The sequence below is a fragment of the Eubalaena glacialis genome, chromosome 8 (assembly GCF_028564815.1).
Source record: "Eubalaena glacialis isolate mEubGla1 chromosome 8, mEubGla1.1.hap2.+ XY, whole genome shotgun sequence".
In the NCBI taxonomy this organism is placed as follows: Eukaryota; Metazoa; Chordata; class Mammalia; order Artiodactyla; family Balaenidae; genus Eubalaena; species Eubalaena glacialis.
Genome location: NC_083723.1, coordinates 83,056,769 through 83,074,479, shown reverse-complemented (window position 1 = coordinate 83,074,479; position 17,711 = coordinate 83,056,769). Strand labels below are relative to the sequence as shown.

The 17,711-nt window shown below is 39.7% G+C and overlaps 1 protein-coding gene across 1 annotated transcript in view; it reads left to right on the top strand.

Moving 5' to 3' along the window:
- The window catches only part of PDE1C (phosphodiesterase 1C), a 546,503-nt gene extending 529,783 nt beyond the window's left edge, over positions 1–16,720 (top strand). The window contains exon 19 of the mRNA XM_061197893.1: positions 16,551–16,720. Within this exon, the coding sequence (XP_061053876.1) occupies positions 16,551–16,720 (170 nt within the window). The remainder of the gene's footprint in view (positions 1–16,550) is intronic.
- Positions 16,721–17,711: the final 991 nt, after the last annotated feature.

The following is a 17,711-nucleotide window of genomic DNA, read 5'->3' as shown; positions in this document are numbered from 1 at the left end:
TCTGCCTAGAATGGTCTTTACCCTTTTCTCCCCTGGTTAATTTCTCTTTGCAGTCTCTCCAAACTATCTAGGTAGAATTAATGCTGACGTATAATTATTTGCTTATAAGTCCTTTAACCATTGATCGGTGGCTTTTTCAAGGGTAGGGACTGTCTTATTCTTTTTTGTCCCAGTGCCTGCTGAGGTGACAAGCACATATTGTGTGCTCATAAATGTTTATGAGGCCGGGTGCCCTGGTGTATGAGTGAGCATTATCCAATTTAATTTATGACTAGGTAGAAAGCAGCCGTCCTCAGAAGAAGGCTCATCTTGGAAATTGGATTTGTATCAACTATACTAACTTACAGCCATACAACTATAACTATACAACTATACTGACTGTTTTTTGGTACTGAGTAGACCTTGCTCTGTAGTCTCTGGAAGCCCATTTCATCTTGTCCCTGTTTGTGGTTTTGTGCTCTTAGGATTATAGTCACTATGAGGAAAACAGTTCTAAACCCAGCAACTTCAGTGTGTAGTGATGGTGTTTGCTCTTTGTAAAGTCATAACATTCCTGGGTCAGGTGGGACCTCTGACATACTGGACACCTGCACGAAATGCAGACCTGACCTGGTTCCCACCTGCTATGCCGGGGACCTATTGCTGGCCTGCTGGGATTCTAAGACCTCTGAGTCAGAGTCTCAGCCACCCTGTCTTTGGCCTTAGTTTCGCAGTCTAAAGTGGTCCCAAATTGGGTGTCAGGATCTGAGTTCCAACCACTCGAAAGCCTGTGGAGGTGGAGTGGGTAGTTCTCAAAACACTTGACATAATAAACCATGCTTTGTTTAGCAGACGCCCTCCATGTCACTCATAACGACAGCCAGCCCTTGTGCTGTTTCTCCTTGTGACCTCACGAATGCCACACGTTACCTCCCACAGTGCACATGCTTCTACCACAAGCTCTTGGTGCAGGCTGTCAAGCAACTTAAAATATCATGTTTTAGGATACTCAAAGAGCCAAATGGAGGAATAAAAATCCTTTAAAACCAATAAAGGAAAATTATGCTGAAGCCAAACAAGAACAGAGATATGCAAAAGAAGCAATCCAAAATCTGAAATGTTAAAAAGCAAACAAACATATAGTCATTGGAATTTTTTAAAAACACCGTTGGTGGTATAAACTCAAGGTAGAACACAGCTGAAAAGAGAATTAATGTTGGAAGATAGTCCTTAGGACTTTATACCAAACATATTGTACAGATAGAACCATATAAAAAAAGAAAAGAAAGAGCTTGAACCATAAAACTCTTAGAAGAAAACATCCTTATGACCTTGAATTAGACAACGGTTTCTTAGATATGATACTGAAAGCCCAAGCTGCCAAAGAAAAATTAATAATACAACTTCATCAAAATTAAAAACATTCCATTATCAAGAAAACTAAAAGAAAATCCATGGAATGAAAGAAAATATTTGCAAACCATAAATCTGATAAGGATTTAGTATCCAGAATATGTAAAGAATTCTTATAACTCAACAATAAAAAGACAAACAAGACAATTAAAAAGTGGGCAAAAGATTTGAAGAAACATTTCTCCAAAGAAGATAGGCAAATGGAACGTGAAAAGATGCTGAACATCATTAGTCATTAGGGAAATGCAAATCAAAACCACAGTGAGATACCACTTCACATGCACTAGAAAGGCAAGAATAAAAAAGATGGATAATAGCAAGTGTTGACAATGATGTGGAAACATTAGTACCACCATACATTGCTGATGGGAATGTAAATGGTGCAACTACTTTGGAAAACAGTTTGGCAGTTCCTTAAAATGTTAATCATAGAGTGACCATAACACCCAGCAGTTCCGCTCCTAGGTATGTTCTCAAGAGAACTGAAAACATATGTTCACACAAAACCTTGTCCACAAATATTCATAGCAACATTACTCATAATAGCCAAAAACTGGAGACAACCTAAATGCCCATCAACTGATGAATATATAAACAAAATGTGGTATATCCATACAATAGATTATTATTTGACCGTACTAAAGGAAGAAAGTACTGATACGTTCTACAACATGAATGAACCTTGAAAACATTTTGCCAAGTGAAAGAAGCCAGACACAAATGGCCACATATTGTATGATTCCATTTATGTGAAATATGCAGACTAGACAAATCTATAGAGACAGAACGTAGACGAGTGGTTACTAGAGCCTGGGGAGGGAGAAGAATGGAGAGTGAATTCTCATGGGTATGGGATTTTTTTTTATTGGTGAAGAAAATGTTTTGTAAACTGTCACTGCCGATGACATGATACTATACATAGAAAATCCTAAAGATGCCACCAGAAAACTACTAGAACTAATCAATGAATTTGGTAAGGTTGCAGGATACAAAATTAATGCACAGAAATCTCTTGCATTCTTATACACTAACAACAAAAGATCAGAAAGAGAAATTAAGGAAACAATCCCATTTACCATTGCAACAAAAAGAATAAAATACCTAGGAATAAACCTACCTAAGGAGACAAAAGACCTGTATGCAGAAAACTATAAAACACTGATGAAAGAAATCAAAGATGACATATACAGATGGAGAGATATACCATGCTCCTGGATTGGAAGAATCAACATTGTGAAAATGACTATACTACCCAAAGCAATCTACAGGTTCAATGCAATCCCTATCAAATTACCAAGGGCATTTTTCACAGAACTAGAACAAAAATTTTTACAATTTGTATGGAAACACAAAAGACCCCGAATAGCCAAAGCAATCTTGAGAAAGAAAAACAGAGCTGGAGGAATCAGGCTCCCTGACTTCGGACTATACTACAAAGCTACAGTAGTCAAGACAGTATGGTACTGGCACAAACTATAGGTGACACCTATGGTCACCTTATCTTTGACAAAGGAGGCAAGAATATACAATGGAGAAAAGACAGCCTCTTCAATAGGTGGTGCTGGGAAAACTGGACAGCTACATGTAAAAGAATGAAATTAGAACACTCCCTAACACCATACACAAAAATAAATTCAAAATAGATTCAAGACCTAAACGTAAGGCCAGACACTATAAAACTCTTAGAGGAAAACATAGGCAGAACACTCTATGACATAAATCACAGCAAGATCCTTTTTGACCCACCTCCTAGAGAAATGGAAATAAAAACAAAAATAAACAAATGGGACCTAATGAAACTCAAAAGCTTTCCCACAGCAAAGGAAACCATAAATAAGACGAAAAGACAACCCTCAGAATGGGAGAAAATATTTACAAACAAAGCAACTAACAAAGGATTAATCTCCAAAATATACAAGCAGCTCATGCAGCACAATATCAAAAAAACAAACAACCCAATGCAAAAATGGGCAGAAGACCTAAATAGACATTTCTCCCAAGTAGACATACAGATGGCCAAGAAACACATGAAAAGATGCTCAACATCACTAATCATTAGAGAAATGCAAATCAAAACCACAATGAGGTATCACCTCACACCAGTCAGAATGGCCATCATCAAAAAATCTAGAAACAATAAATGCTGGAGAGGGTGTGGAGAAAAGGGAACCCTCCTGCACTGTTGGTGGGGATGTAAATTGATACAGCCACTATGGAGAACAGTATGGAGGTTCCTTAAAAAACTAAAAATAGAGCTACCATACGACCCAGCAATCCCACTCCTGGGCATATACCATGAGAAAACCATAATTCAAAAAGATACATGTGGACTTCCCTGGTGGCGCAGTGGTTAAGAATCCACCTGCCAATGCAGGGGACATGGGTTCGAGCCCTGGTCCAGGAAGATCCCACATGCCACGGAGCAACTAAGCCTGTGAGCCACAACTACTGAGTCCACGTGCCGCAACCACTGAAGCCCGCATGCCTAGAGCTTGTACTCTGCAACAAGAGAAGCCACCGCAATGAGAAGCCTGTGCACCGCAACGAAGAGTAGCCCCTGCTCACCACAACTAGAGAAAGCCCGTGCACAGCAACAAAGACCCAACGCAGCCAAAAATAAAATATAAATAAATAAATTTATATCAAAAAAATGGTCAACTTAAAAAAAAAAAAGATACATGTACCACACTGTTCATTGCAGCACTATATACAATAGCCAGGACACGGAAGCAACCTAAATGTCTATCAACAGATGAATGGATAAAGAAGATGTAGCACATATATACAATAGACTATTACTCAGCCATAAAAAGAAACGAAATTGAGTTACTTGTAGTGAGGTGGATGGACCTAGAGTCTGTCATACAGAGTGAAGTAAGTCAGAAAGAGAAAAACAAATACCGTATGCTAACACATATATATGGAAACTAAAAAAGCTGTACTGATGAACCTAGGAGCAGGGCAGGAATAAAGACACAGACGTAGAGATGGACTTGAGGACACAGGGGTGGAAGGGAAAGCTGGGATGAAGTGAGAGAGTAGCATGGACATATATACACTACCTAATGTAAAATGGATGGCTAGTGGGAAGCTGCTGCATAGCACAGGGAGATCAGCTCAGTGCTGTGTGATAACCTAGAGGGATGGTAGAGGGGGGTGGGAGGGAGGCTCAAGAGGGAGAGGATATGGAGATATATGTATACATATAGCTGATTCACTTTGTTGTACAGCAGAAACTGACACAACATTGTGAAGCAATTATACTCCAATAAAGATGTGGAAAAAAAAAAAGAAAATGTTTTGTAATTAAATATTGGTGATGATTGCACAACCTTGTGAATAAAATAAAAAGCACTGAACTGTACACTTCAAATGGTGAGTTATATGGTATGTGAATTATATCTCAATTTTAAAAATGAAAGAGCATGGAAGATAGATAAACAGCTTTAAAGGCTCAAATTCCTAGACAGTAAATGCACCTTACTTGCCATACCTAAGTAATACCAAACACATACCGAAATGCATTGTGTGAGATTGTTCCAAATTATGTCAAGGGTGAGAAAATATTAAATGCTATAAGAAGCTGGTTATGTTCAAGGGAGCTGCAAGCAGGTTGCCTGTAATAAAATGACAACCAACTGACAGCAAAATTTGCATTAACAACAGTAGATGCCAAAAGACAATGAAGATATATCTTTCATAGGCTGAGGGAAAATAAAGCATTATATAATAGCTAAAATAGCTAAATTATTAGTTATGAATGAAGGCAAAGTAAAAACATTTTAGGTTTACAGTGACATAATTTAGCACTCCAGACTTCACTAAAATAAGTATAAGGAATATACCTCAAGAAGAAGAAAAGTGAACCCAGAAGCAAAGTGTGAGAGACAGGAGTTAATGGTGAGCACACAAGTAAATAAAGCATGTTGGTAAATGTGAGTAACTAGTCACCATAAACATAATGTCCATATTTTTTGCGTTAAAATAGGAAACAGAAGCTATAGATGGAAGAGGGGATATTTAAGAGGGAGTTAAGGAATGCTAAGATCTATTCTGTCTTTGTGCAGAGCTTTGTAATTTTGTAACTCTTTTTGTAACACAAAGGATCATCAGTAAAATAATAGAAATATAACCTATAGCATCTAAGTCAGCAAATGAACAACAAAGAAAGGGAATACAGAAAATGTATCTACTTGATAGAAGGCAGAAAGGAAAAAAAAAGAAGCAAGGAATAAAGAATGATTATAAAATTAGAGAGTAGAATCAAGTCCAAAGCAAAAACAAAATTAGATAGTAGAATCAAGTCCAAAACTATCAGTAATAAGAATAATTGCAAATGGCTCAAACTCTGCTCTTAAAATACAGCAATTTGGATAAGAAAAACAAAATCCAACCCTGTCCTGCTTTTAAAAGACACACTTTTAAGAAAAACTCCCAGAAAGTCTGCTAATGTATGGCAAAAGAAATTCCATGCAAAATATAAAGCTAGTTCTTTGAAAAACATCATCCATTTTAATATCTGTACATTATCCTATTATATAAATGTGCCACAGGATATTTAATCATTTTTCTGTTGATGGTGGTTTTCCATTTTTTTTGCTATTGCAAACAATGCTCAACATAATGTTGGGCAAGAAAAGCAAGTTTCAATAAGACTTATACCATCTAACACAATTTGTATTATCTTTTAAAACAAGCAAAAAAAAAGTGGATATTTTATGGTTGCATAGAAATGCAATAATTGAATGACTATATGCACAGGAATAATAAACATCAAATTCTGGATTTTTTGGGGGGGGAAGAGAAGGGTATATTAGGTACTTAAATTCTACCTTGATATTTAATCTCTTTAAACAAATTTTTGAACAAATATGCAAAATGTTAAGATCTGCTTAAACTGTATTGAGAGAGTACCTGGGTATTTGTTATATTATTAATTATAGTTTCTGTTTGCTCAAATATTATATATTAAAGAATTTCCTAAGTGAAAAATCTGTGACTGTCTTCCAAGACAGTTTTGTTTGTCACATGTGTCAGTCCTGAAGCCACCAGAGACCACTTCATTAAAGAACTGCTTGTGTGGTTTCCGAAATTATCAAAGCTTTCTCCCGAAACGCCAGCACCAGGAAACTGCTCTGAGGACATCACCTTGATTCCTTGCACGTCCATAGCAAAGTGACTCTTATATGGTAAAGTAATAGCACCTGCAGACAATTTTTTTCTAGTGCCAACTTCAAGTGTGCCCCATGAGATCTGTGAATGCAGTCAAGCTCATGGGCGGGCCGTAAATGATGGAGAGCTGAGCAAATGTTGGCTCTCGCTGGACGAGTGGCCCAGAGCTTCACTTCCAATCATGACTGCTAACGATGGAGACTAGTCAGTGGCTTCTGAGCAGATGCCCCCGGCGCCTCAGTCACGTCACTTTCCCGAAGTGATCGTTAGATGGAAAGGTACAGTACCGTAGTCATTCGCTGATGCAGATAGCTGATAGCTCCTGTGTGTGCAGCTTCTGGCTTGCACGGTAGTGTTGGCAATAGATGCAGCTCTGCTTCTAATCTCCGTTGCCTGATGTAGAAAGAGTTGGTGCGTTGAGATGCCAGCTGGCTTGCAATGACATTTTTTGTGTGTCCTGTTCTAGGGGACTACGGATAAAACATCCATCCAGAGGATTCCTCAGAAGAGAACTGACCAGCCCTGAGGTCTGAAGACATTTTAGGAAGCTTATGTTGCTTTTACAAAAACAAAATATTACGTGTATTGTAAGTTACTGAGTGATTAACTTCAAAAATGGTAACTTCTGATCTTCCTGATACAGGTTTTTAACAGTAAATACTTTGGTACGTATTGCACATCTATCAAATATCAGGGACAATGCTAGGTTCTTCACACGTATTATCTCATTTAATCTTCACAACAACCCTCTAAGGAAGGTACTGTTATCTCCATTTCACAAATTAGGAAACTGAGGCATACTCAGATAAATAGCTTGCCCAAAGTTAGCAGGTGGCAAGCCTGTACTCTTTGCTCGAGTTTCATTGTCAGGGGTAAAGACTGATGTCAAACAGTCCACACTGGAACAGCCTTTCTTTCCCAGTTGTACTCTGCCTGGGGTAGAGTACAATTATGCATGTACCGATTTCAGGCACAACTGTGGGGTGTGGAGGGATCCTGCATTGTCTTAATTTTAAGTAAAGATTCCCATGAGTGGTCTCTTTGCAATTGCCTTTTATCTTGAGTTCAGTTTAAGGGATGCCAGTTGTCATTCTTACTATGGACTAGAGCAAAACACATTTGTTATGCGTGATTTAGCACTTCAGAGCTCTAGAACCCTAAAGAAATTTAACTTTACAGGCTTCTTCTGGCAGAGGTCAGAGTTGGTGTGAGCAAAGGACAGAGCTACTGATTTGGCCTTACACTCCCCATCTTCAGATGCACACGTGGAAAAATGCACACACTGATGGAAAAAAATCGAACAAAAGACTTAGCTTGCGTAATCTCCCAAATATTTTTCTCCTTTGAAAGAGCATGCCTCATGTTCTTTGTGCTTGCCAGGAGAAACAAAATGAAAATAAAGAACTCAATTGAATATGATCATCTCCTTGAGGGAGGACTTTCTTATTCTTTTTTATTAATTAAAATAATATTTTTATTAAATTAAATGATTAATCATTAAATCATAAGGTTGCAGGGCATTTAATAGCTAGCAGTTGTTTGAATAAGAAAAGAGCTTATTTTCCAGCCTTACCTAATTGCTTCTGCTCTTTCACCTGTTTGTCAGAGGGACTTGAAAACTGTGCCTCAGCCTCTCCAGACGATAGTAAGACCTGAGTTGAGGTTATAGCTTTGGTGTAAAACAAAAGTGCTCAGGCCTCAAATTTGAAACTTCAAAGGAAAGGAACTTGCCGACATTCTTCTTTGAGCAAACACGGGCAGCAAATCTAGGTATCAAGGCATTGCTGATGCAAGGGAGAAATATTAGGTTTTGTAGATGCTAGTCAGTTGTGTCAGCTGGTGTGTATTCTAAGTGATTCCCCTCTTCTTTAGTAAATGAGAGATTTATGAAGGTTACTGAGTATGATGCCGAGTAGTTTACTCATTCATTAAATATTTTTCAGCACCAGCTGTTATCAGTACTGGGATTAAATTCTGGGCATGCAAATGTGTATAACACCCTGTCCCATCCTAATGAAGTTTATGGCCAGGATCAGTGATCTATAGGGTGAAGCATAAGGAAGAGGTATCTCAAAGACCAGGGAATCAGTGGTTCAAGAATGGCTTCCAATGAAGGTGACTCAAAGAATTACTATGGCTCAGCATAATAAATGCAAAGAGTCTTAAGAATCAAAAGTCATTTGTTTGTCATTTTCCTAATTACGTCAAGATTAGAGTTCAGGGACTGAAACTCCTTCCATCCTGGTTGGGTATCTAAGCCATACTTCCCATCTGGGGGTTCCAGCACTCTACACTCATGGTTAGGAATAGCCCAAAGTGATTGAATGAACCTCCGTATTTGATAAATGGTTTAGAATGTGGGATAGATGTTTCTGCTTTGCTTAAAATGGCACTGGGTTTCAGCAAAGTGTTTCCCTTAGGTAGCTGAATGAAAAAAAAAAACATATATATATATATATATATATGTGTATTTTTTTCCCCACAAATGCCCATTTTGGATAATTAGCCTTTTGTGAATCACAGTGGTGTGTTCTCTGCCAAATAGTCACAAATAAATTCATTAAGTTAATCTCTTTGTTGTGTGCTGAGGTCTTTCATGTGGTAAAATCCATTTGTACGGGGAATGACATGACTTTTCTATGCTATAATAAGAAATCCACCAGGGAGGCCACCATTAAAAGGCTCCTGGTGATGACCTTTCATCTCCTGTGCTGTGTAATGATGGTAGCCACATACCAAGCACCTACGACATACTGGTACTCCGCGAGGTTGCAAGGTACCATATGTACATTATCTCAGTTATAGCCCCTTTAAAATCCTCACAACAACCATGCAAAGAAGTTACCATTTTCCCCATTTTACAGAAAAAAACAAACCCAAAACCCTGCATCCCAAAACAGATTATCTACTTAGGATCTCACAGCTGGTAATAGCTTAATCCAGTTCTGTGACACCCCAAACCCACGCTTCTCTCACAATACCACACCACCTCTCCCAAAAGTAGATCTTCGTGGATTTGATTCTTGTCACAGATCTTAGCATGTGGCCAAGGGTTGGCCACTCCTGTGTGCAATGACCAGACCCTGTCAGCTGCCCCAAGCATCCCTCGAAACTTAAGGATAAGCCAACATATTCTCAAAACAAACTCGGCACCTAAGCCAGTGGTTCTCAACCTGGCTACGAGTTAGAACCACTGGGCGTTACAAACATACTTGCTTGGGCTTCACCTTAAAATAACAGATTACTTTTAAGACTCCTGGAGGTGGGGCTTAGGAATCAGTAAATTTGAAGCTTTCCAGGTGATCTGATGGGCATCCAGGGTTGAGAAATGCAGGTGGAAGCAAACAGCTTCAGGTTGGATGAAGGGCAACAAAACTATGTGGTTTATTTTTTTCCCTGTGGCCATGTATTCCTCTGGGGACCTGGAAATGCTGGTCAGGTGATCTTTCCACACTAGGGAGTGGTTTGGTTCAGGCAGTGTCAACTGGCCTTTTTCTGGATAGCTTCTCAGACAGCAAGCTTCCTGTCTCCTGTGCTCTTTGCTCTGTGAGCTTCAGATATGGAACCAGTAGATTAGTTAGTATTCTCATTTTCTTGAGGAGGAGTCCTTGGAGAACCAGAGTCTTTTCTAATGTAGATGCTGGGTTTAAGCATTCTAGTTTTAATATAAACTACACCTTGAAGAGTTTAAGAATAGACCCTCACCTTAGACAGCACTACATCTAATGTGCATGGTTTAAGAGTAATTTTCTGGCTGGGTTCATGTTGCCAGATTGTATTTCTGCAAAAGGAAGGAACACCTATCAGCGTGGCCTTCATGTAATGCTTTCATGTCTTGAGGAGACAAAGGAATTCCCTAGCTGGGAAAGTATTCTGCTGCTGAGTTTTCCTGGCAATTGCAAATCTTCCAGATAATTCCTGAAATGTAGGATCTTCCTCTGAGGAAAGGGATGGAAACTGATACTGGGTGAACACCTACTATGTGTCAGCGCTGTGCTGGCTGTTTCTCATACGTTGGTTTCTTGTCATTCTCACTCAGGCCTCTGCAGTGAGTCTTACTATCTCTGTTTTTTTCTTTTTATGGGAAACTGAAATTATGTGTCCCAGTCATATGGGGACAGAGAAAGAACTGAATCTGACTCCCTTCCGAGGATGGGCGGGGGTGACTACAAATGAGATAATGGATATAAAGACACTGAACGGTGCAGAAGACAGGCCATGCTACTGGGCTCCTTAAACAGCAAAGCCCCGGGTTCACGAAAAGTTGTTATACTTCACTTTCATTTTTAAAACTGTTTGCTGGGAAGCCTAGATATTGAACAAGGACCAAGTCTCCTGTTCTGGTGAAACAAATTAACATCTTCCACTTGCCCTTTAAGGAAGAGACCAGCTATGAAAACCAATTCAGCCAAACTGCTAATTTTAAAGGGTGTGTTTCTTCCTTTGGGACTGGGATGAACCCGTCTTGATTCCACTCTCTGTGGAGCTGTTGTTAACAGTGAGAGGAGTCTCCTGGCTGATTGCGTGTCTTCCCACGAGCTTATCTTCAGAGCGCAGTTAATTCATACCAAATGTGCTAGTGTGGCTGCCTCAATCAGAAACAGGTATAAGTTGGGTTTGAAATTCCAGATGCTCTGAGAAGATGTCCCAGAAAGAAGCTAGAAAGAGTCCAGAGAGAAGACAAATCCAGAGGGCGAAACTGATGTCAGGCCGATTCTCTGAATAAGGCAGAAGGAGCGAGCAGCACCCTTTCTACCAGCCCAAGATCGGCGCTGCCAGGGATGGTGGTGCCTGTCCCAGAGTCTTTCCAGAGCTCCATTGGCTCAGGGTTTAGTCCCCCCTTACCCACCAGCAGTTCCCCTGGACATGGTCACTGTCACTACAGTAATAATAAAAGTTGCCCTTAACTGAAGGCCTTCTTTATGCCAGACACTGTGTTTCACATGGTTCACATGCCCCGTCTCGCTGAGTCCTACCCAAGAAGCCCTGTTAAGTGTGTAACATTGCTATTCAGAGGGGAAAAGTGACACTTGAGGGGGGAAGTGTTTGCCTAAGACTAAACAGCTGCGGGAGGTGAAGGAGGCTTTAAAACCAGGTCTCTCCGACTTCACAGCGCGCACTCTTGCTCTCACGCCTTAGTCAGACACCAGGAACATCCTCCTTGGTCTTACTCTTTGCTTTTCCAAGTGCTCAATATATTTAGAAAAGATCGCTGACTCTAAGTGTTGGCTCTTCTTGTTGCAGATTTCCTCACAATCCTCAGGTGATAGCATCAAAGTTGTTTTTTCCAACAAAAAGAACATTGTTTTCTTCATTTCTCAGAGCTTTTGTCTTCATGGTAGACCCAACAGGAAGAACAAACTATGTGGGTAGGAGAGAAAAAAAAAAAGCCTAATTTTGAAGACCACAAGTAACTTTAATTGCTGCATAAAGGACTCCTCGCCAGCCAGGCAGTTCGTTGTGATTAAACTATGGCAGGAGCCCTGGCTAGCTCTTTACAGTTGATAGAACACTTGCAGTGTGCAAAATATTATCACTGTTGTTCCCTTCGTGAACATAAGGAGGGGGAAGATTGGCGAGACTGAAACAGTATTTGCAAACTCCGGCACAGTGGAATTATCTGAAGAGCTTTAGAAACTCCTGAGGCCTCAGCCTAACCCCACACAGATTCTGCTTTCATGGGTCTGGAGTACCCAGGATTTTTCAAAGCTCCCCAGGTGGTTCTCATATGCAGCGAGGGGTGAGAACCACCAAGTTAAAAATTTCACCCAAGACCCTGGGGCTCCTCTGACTTGATTGCTTGTCTCCGGTGCTTAGACTTCTGGAACACCTGTTCCATCCCAAACCCACGTAGGTGAGGGAAGAGACAAAAGCAGCTATTTAAGAGACCTGTTAGCCCCGATTTTTATGCAATTCCTTCCTGAGCCATTACCACACCAATTGTATTAAGGGGGAATGATTTGCTTTTGCTTTGGGGGAAGTATGATTATGGCTACTAACAATGGTATTCAAGAATCACATATATCACAGATATATACTCAAATTATTGACAGTATAAATGAATTACTATTTTAACTTATTATGGTAGTTATTAAAACTTACTCTGAACTTTGGTCTCGGGTTATTTTAAATATGTGAGGTCTGAGGCTACACCACTTGGATGTGAACCCAGAATCCAGACTGCCTGCAATGCTCGCTGTGTAAACTTTGGCAAGTTACTTAAGCTCAGTTTCCTCACTCAAACTTTGGCAAGTTACTTAAAAGCCTCAGTTTCCTCACTCAAAAAGGGGGTGATAATAGTGCTTGCCTGTTGAATTGTAGTGAAGATTAAAGGCTGGTTCACATTAAATTCTTAGCATTGTGCCTAGTACATGATGTATGTCAGATATTATCATTATTTTACCATCACGGATCCTGAAATGAAAATCACAGGCTCAGTTCTTATATCATTTTATCCTCGTGGAACGGATGTTGACATGTCAATCTCTTGCAATTCAAGACTCATGGATGATTTTTGGGCATTTTTATAAGGACTTTGCATCAAATTTCAGACATATCAATAGACACTATTTTAGAAATGGAATGTATGGCAGTGGGATTTTGTTCTTCATGTAAAACATTTATGAGGCAATAAATGTTTTTTTGTCTTGTTAGTGGATGTGTTGTGTGTGTGTGTGTGTGTGTGTGTAAATGCAGTTAGAAAATGTCTACATGTGGAAATGTTTTTTCCAAAGGTCATGTTATGGCATTATCTTTGAAAGAGAAGAAAACACATGCCCAACACTTTTTTTTTTTTTTAAAGGTGCCAGTATTAGAATTTATTCAGAAGCTAAGAGTAAACCAAGTTTCTGCCTTTGGAGGCAGTCCTCTGCAGCAGAGATTCAGAAATTTGTCCAGTTGCTGCTGCTGTGCAGTGGCCCTGCAAGATCACACTGAAGCCGTGGGGGATTGAAGACACAGAATTGGGTTCTAATGCAGATCATGGTTTACCGCACGGGAATTAGGCCGCACGTAGATTAGACGAGCACTAGTGACCATTCCTTCTGCCTGCTCTCAGTGCAAACAACAGGGCATACAGAATTAATAAGATACAACATGTTATGACATGATAACGACAGTGATAATGAATTAATCCAGTCTTTCCGAAAGTGTGACATGCTCCTGATAAAGGGGGTGCCTTGGCCTAATCAAAATGAGAAAACCACATGCTGTTGGCTGTTCTTAGGGATTCATAATACATGTCGCCATCATTTAGTTCTCTGAGAAGTCCTGCCATGAACATACTAGTTTAACTTTAACCCAGTTACATTTGATATATGAATAAATCGCAGTCTATTTTCTGAAGAAGAATAAATCTATGCATTATTTTCCTATGGGAAAAAAAAGTAGCCACCAAGCAAAGTGGCCTCAGAGAGAGAGAATAAAAAGTTGGTGATGGCAGATGAAAGGGCGAAAGTCATAGACACCTTTGGGAGAAATTGCGTTTATGAAAAAGATAAGATTTAAACAAATGAGGATTAAAACTCCTAAAAGAGCGTTAACGTCTATGAAAAACAAACATTGTAATTGTATAATAAAGGATGATGATGTGTCAGTTTTTGTCTTGAACTTTTCTTTTCCTAAGCACATTTGAAAGTAATATAGATAATGACTTTCCCAAGTTCAGGCTCTGTGCAGAGATACGTGCCTTTGTCAAATCTTCATTAGCCAATGAGATCGTTTTCTCCAAGTAAATTGCTCTAGGAGACAAGAGCAGACTTTGTGAACATGTCCCCAAGAGGAAAAGGGTCCAACTTGTTGACAATCAAGCATATGAAGGGGAGGGGATTCTGTTCCCAATTTGGTTCTTCTCTGCTTGGGGCGGGGAGGGGCTTGGGTTAAGGGAGCAGAAAAGGATTGTAACACTACTGCCTGGGTTCAGCTGTGGGAGGTACCCAGTCATCGAAAGGGAAAGGGCCAGACCTCCTTCCAGAAATATCTCAGGAATCCCCAAAAGATAAATGAAAGAGTCCTTAAGTGGCCACAGCACCACCCCGGAAGAAAGGTCCCCATTAAATTCAAAATGGTGCCCTCATCCCAGGTGCTGCTGTTTTGCCCTGTCATCATTTCATGTTCCCCTGTAGAGGGGAAAGGCAGTCAATGCGTACAAACAGCACTGTGTGAATTTTTCTTTATTCCCACATTTTGAGTGAGGGTGACAGCAAGCATATAAGTATTTCCACAATCTCGGTGGGGAGCCGATCTCTATCAGCGGATTCAACTCTATTTGCAGCGACTCCAGTGGCAAGGAGAGCTTTCGTTCTGACAATCAGAATTCTAGCAAACGGTAAATGTTTCTTCATGCTGAGAAGTGGGAAATTCAATAATACTTTGGCTGGGTTCATGCTGAGTAGTGAAAATAGAATGGATATGGAGAGGGGCTGTGACTTAAAGAGCAGTAAATCAGCTAGCCCAAAAGTGTGGGACAATCAGCTTTTAATTTGAAGCCCTCACCTGTTTCTACTCCATTCTCCAGGGTAACGGGACTGTTTTTATATTTGTTCCTAGAGTGTTTTGTGCTGCAATCCCTTGTGTACCCCAAGAAACAGAATTAAACATTCTGAGATCTTTTTTTAAAAAAAAAACTACATATACATTATTATGGCACTATAGGACCATTTGCTGAAAATCTTAACTTATGTGTTAGCCTAACTCCAAAGGCAAAGTAGGTGTGGATAGTGTGGAGCTTGTAGTAATAGCATTACTTATTATGATTGATGGAACACTTTTTCTTCTGTAAGCAAGTCACAGGTTTCAGAGGGGGTTACTGGAATGGAAGCCCCATGAGGGTAGAGGTTTCTGCCTGTTTTGTTCATTGTTGTATCAGCAGGACACACAGTTAAGTGCTTTAAGAAGTCGGTGAATGAATATTGATCTCTAGGCTGTGAAAAGTATACTCAGCTATGAGTGCTCTGAAAGGTCTCGGACTAAAGTGCAGAGTAAACTCAGTTTTCCTGACTTTCCATCATGTATAGTTTTGTAGAATAGCTTTGATACTTGATTCTATGGAAGAAATTTTTAGTAGTGTGTTTCTTTTTAAAAAGTTACATCACTAAAACTTGATCATCATAGAAAAAATAGAAAGTGTAAACAATTAAAAAGAAATAAAATTGCCATGTTTATACTACTCAGAGATAATCACTGCTATGGTTTAAGTGTATGTTCTCCCAGATTTTCCTATGCACACATTTATATGTTTTTATAATATTAAAATTAGACATATATATGCTTTTTTTCATTCAGCAGTACTACATCCTAATAGGTGTGTAGTATATATCATTGTTGTTTTAATTTTCAATTCCCGAGTGACAAAAATTGTTGAGCATCTTTGCCTATGCTTTTTGGCCATATGTATATCTTCTTTGGCTAGGAGTCTGTTCAGATCTTTGCATATATTTAAATTGGGTTGTTTGTTTCCTTTTGTTGAATTTTAAGAGTTCGTTCCATATTTTGGGTACAAGACCTTTATACATGTGCTTTGCAAATATTTTCTCAGTGCTGTGCTTCTTATTAGCACTCCAGGATTGCGTGCCATTTGCAACCCTAAACGCTTACATACAGTGCTAAGTGCTGCTTAATGAGATGGCTGTGCTCACCTGTGTTTGCTTTGCTATTTCCCAAAGTGACGCCACTGCTCCCTCTCACTTCCTTAACCCCATCCATTCATTGTCAAAGAACCTTTGTATTCTGGGGTCATCACTGTCTATCTCTAGGAATTTTTTTTTCCTAGGCATTTGTCTTTATTTATTTTAAGTGAATGACCAAGGTGATGATGTGCTTATTCATCTATTTGCAATAAGATTTCTAGTGAGAGTTCAACCCTGTTTGTTTCCTGGTTTTAAAGAAAACAAACAGGTCTGGGGGCCAGGAAGTCGCCCGCAGGATTTAGGAGCACTGTGTAGTTGGTGAGGCTAACCGCTGTCTGTCTTCCTTTGCATGGCCTGCAGTCATCAAGCCTCCTCTGCGTCATTTTAAATGCCCTGCTTATGCATCTAGCTCCTACGCACCTTCGGTCCCAAAGAAAACTGATGAGCATCCTGCAAGGTACAAGATGCTGGATCAGAGGATCAAAATGAAAAAGATTCAGAACATCTCACATAACTGGAACAGAAAATAAATCAAGGGGAAGAGGGAGTGAAGGAGAGGCCCACCCATCTGCCTCTGGGCACTAACCAGCCACAGTGGGATATGTCTCCAGAACGAGGCCTTCAGGGCTGGTGCTATCATTGTTGACTCCACCAAGGCACGGTGAAGCCTATATGTGAGTTTCCCCTTTGCTGTTCTGTTGTAGAGCCATCAGTCACAGGATTTGGAAGTCCATGCAGCCTCTAGCAGCAAACCAGTAAGAGGGTCGTCTCATGCGGCTTTTATTGGTATAGATCTTTCAAAGGCTAAATTGGACCCAAGTTAAGATGATGCTACCCGTTCAGAAAAAAATGAAATTCTTCCCATTGACACTTTTTTCATCCCTGGAAATTGACTTGCCCCAATGAGAATATCGGTTTAATAATAATCATTGTATTTAAGAAATGCACTTCTAAAAACATCTTTTCCAATTTTTAATACAAATATTTACAATTCAAGTAAACATGGAACTTTCAAAGTCAATGCATTCCCAACAAAAGTTATACTTCTCAATGGAACTATCTTAGAGGGAAAGGAGAACTGATGAATTGTATTCATATGTACTTCTGAACTTAGGCTTCATAAAGCAGATCCAAGTTAAAAATAAAGATCGTCGTCTTCGGTTCTCATTGTATGCCTCATGCCTGATAGCCTCGCCGTACCTTTAAGAACATGAGAGTTTACAGGAGATGGATTTTGGCTCTGCTTTTATCCGATCTTTCCTCTTCACTCACAGTAGACAATGCCAGAAGACAATGGGATGCCTGTACCTCAGGGACTCCTGGTTTGAGATTCACCCAGGAAATGTCCATTTAGTCTTATGGTCCTGGTTCAGGAGAGTATAAAGTGCTGAAGCTAATTTGAATTCCTTATTGGTGGATTTTTCTCCATAAGTTTGGAGGTGACTGTAAGTTAAATTTCAGGTCATCTTCCCAACAGACCACATATCTGAGTCCCTTTGGGAGCCCAATTGCTCTCACAGC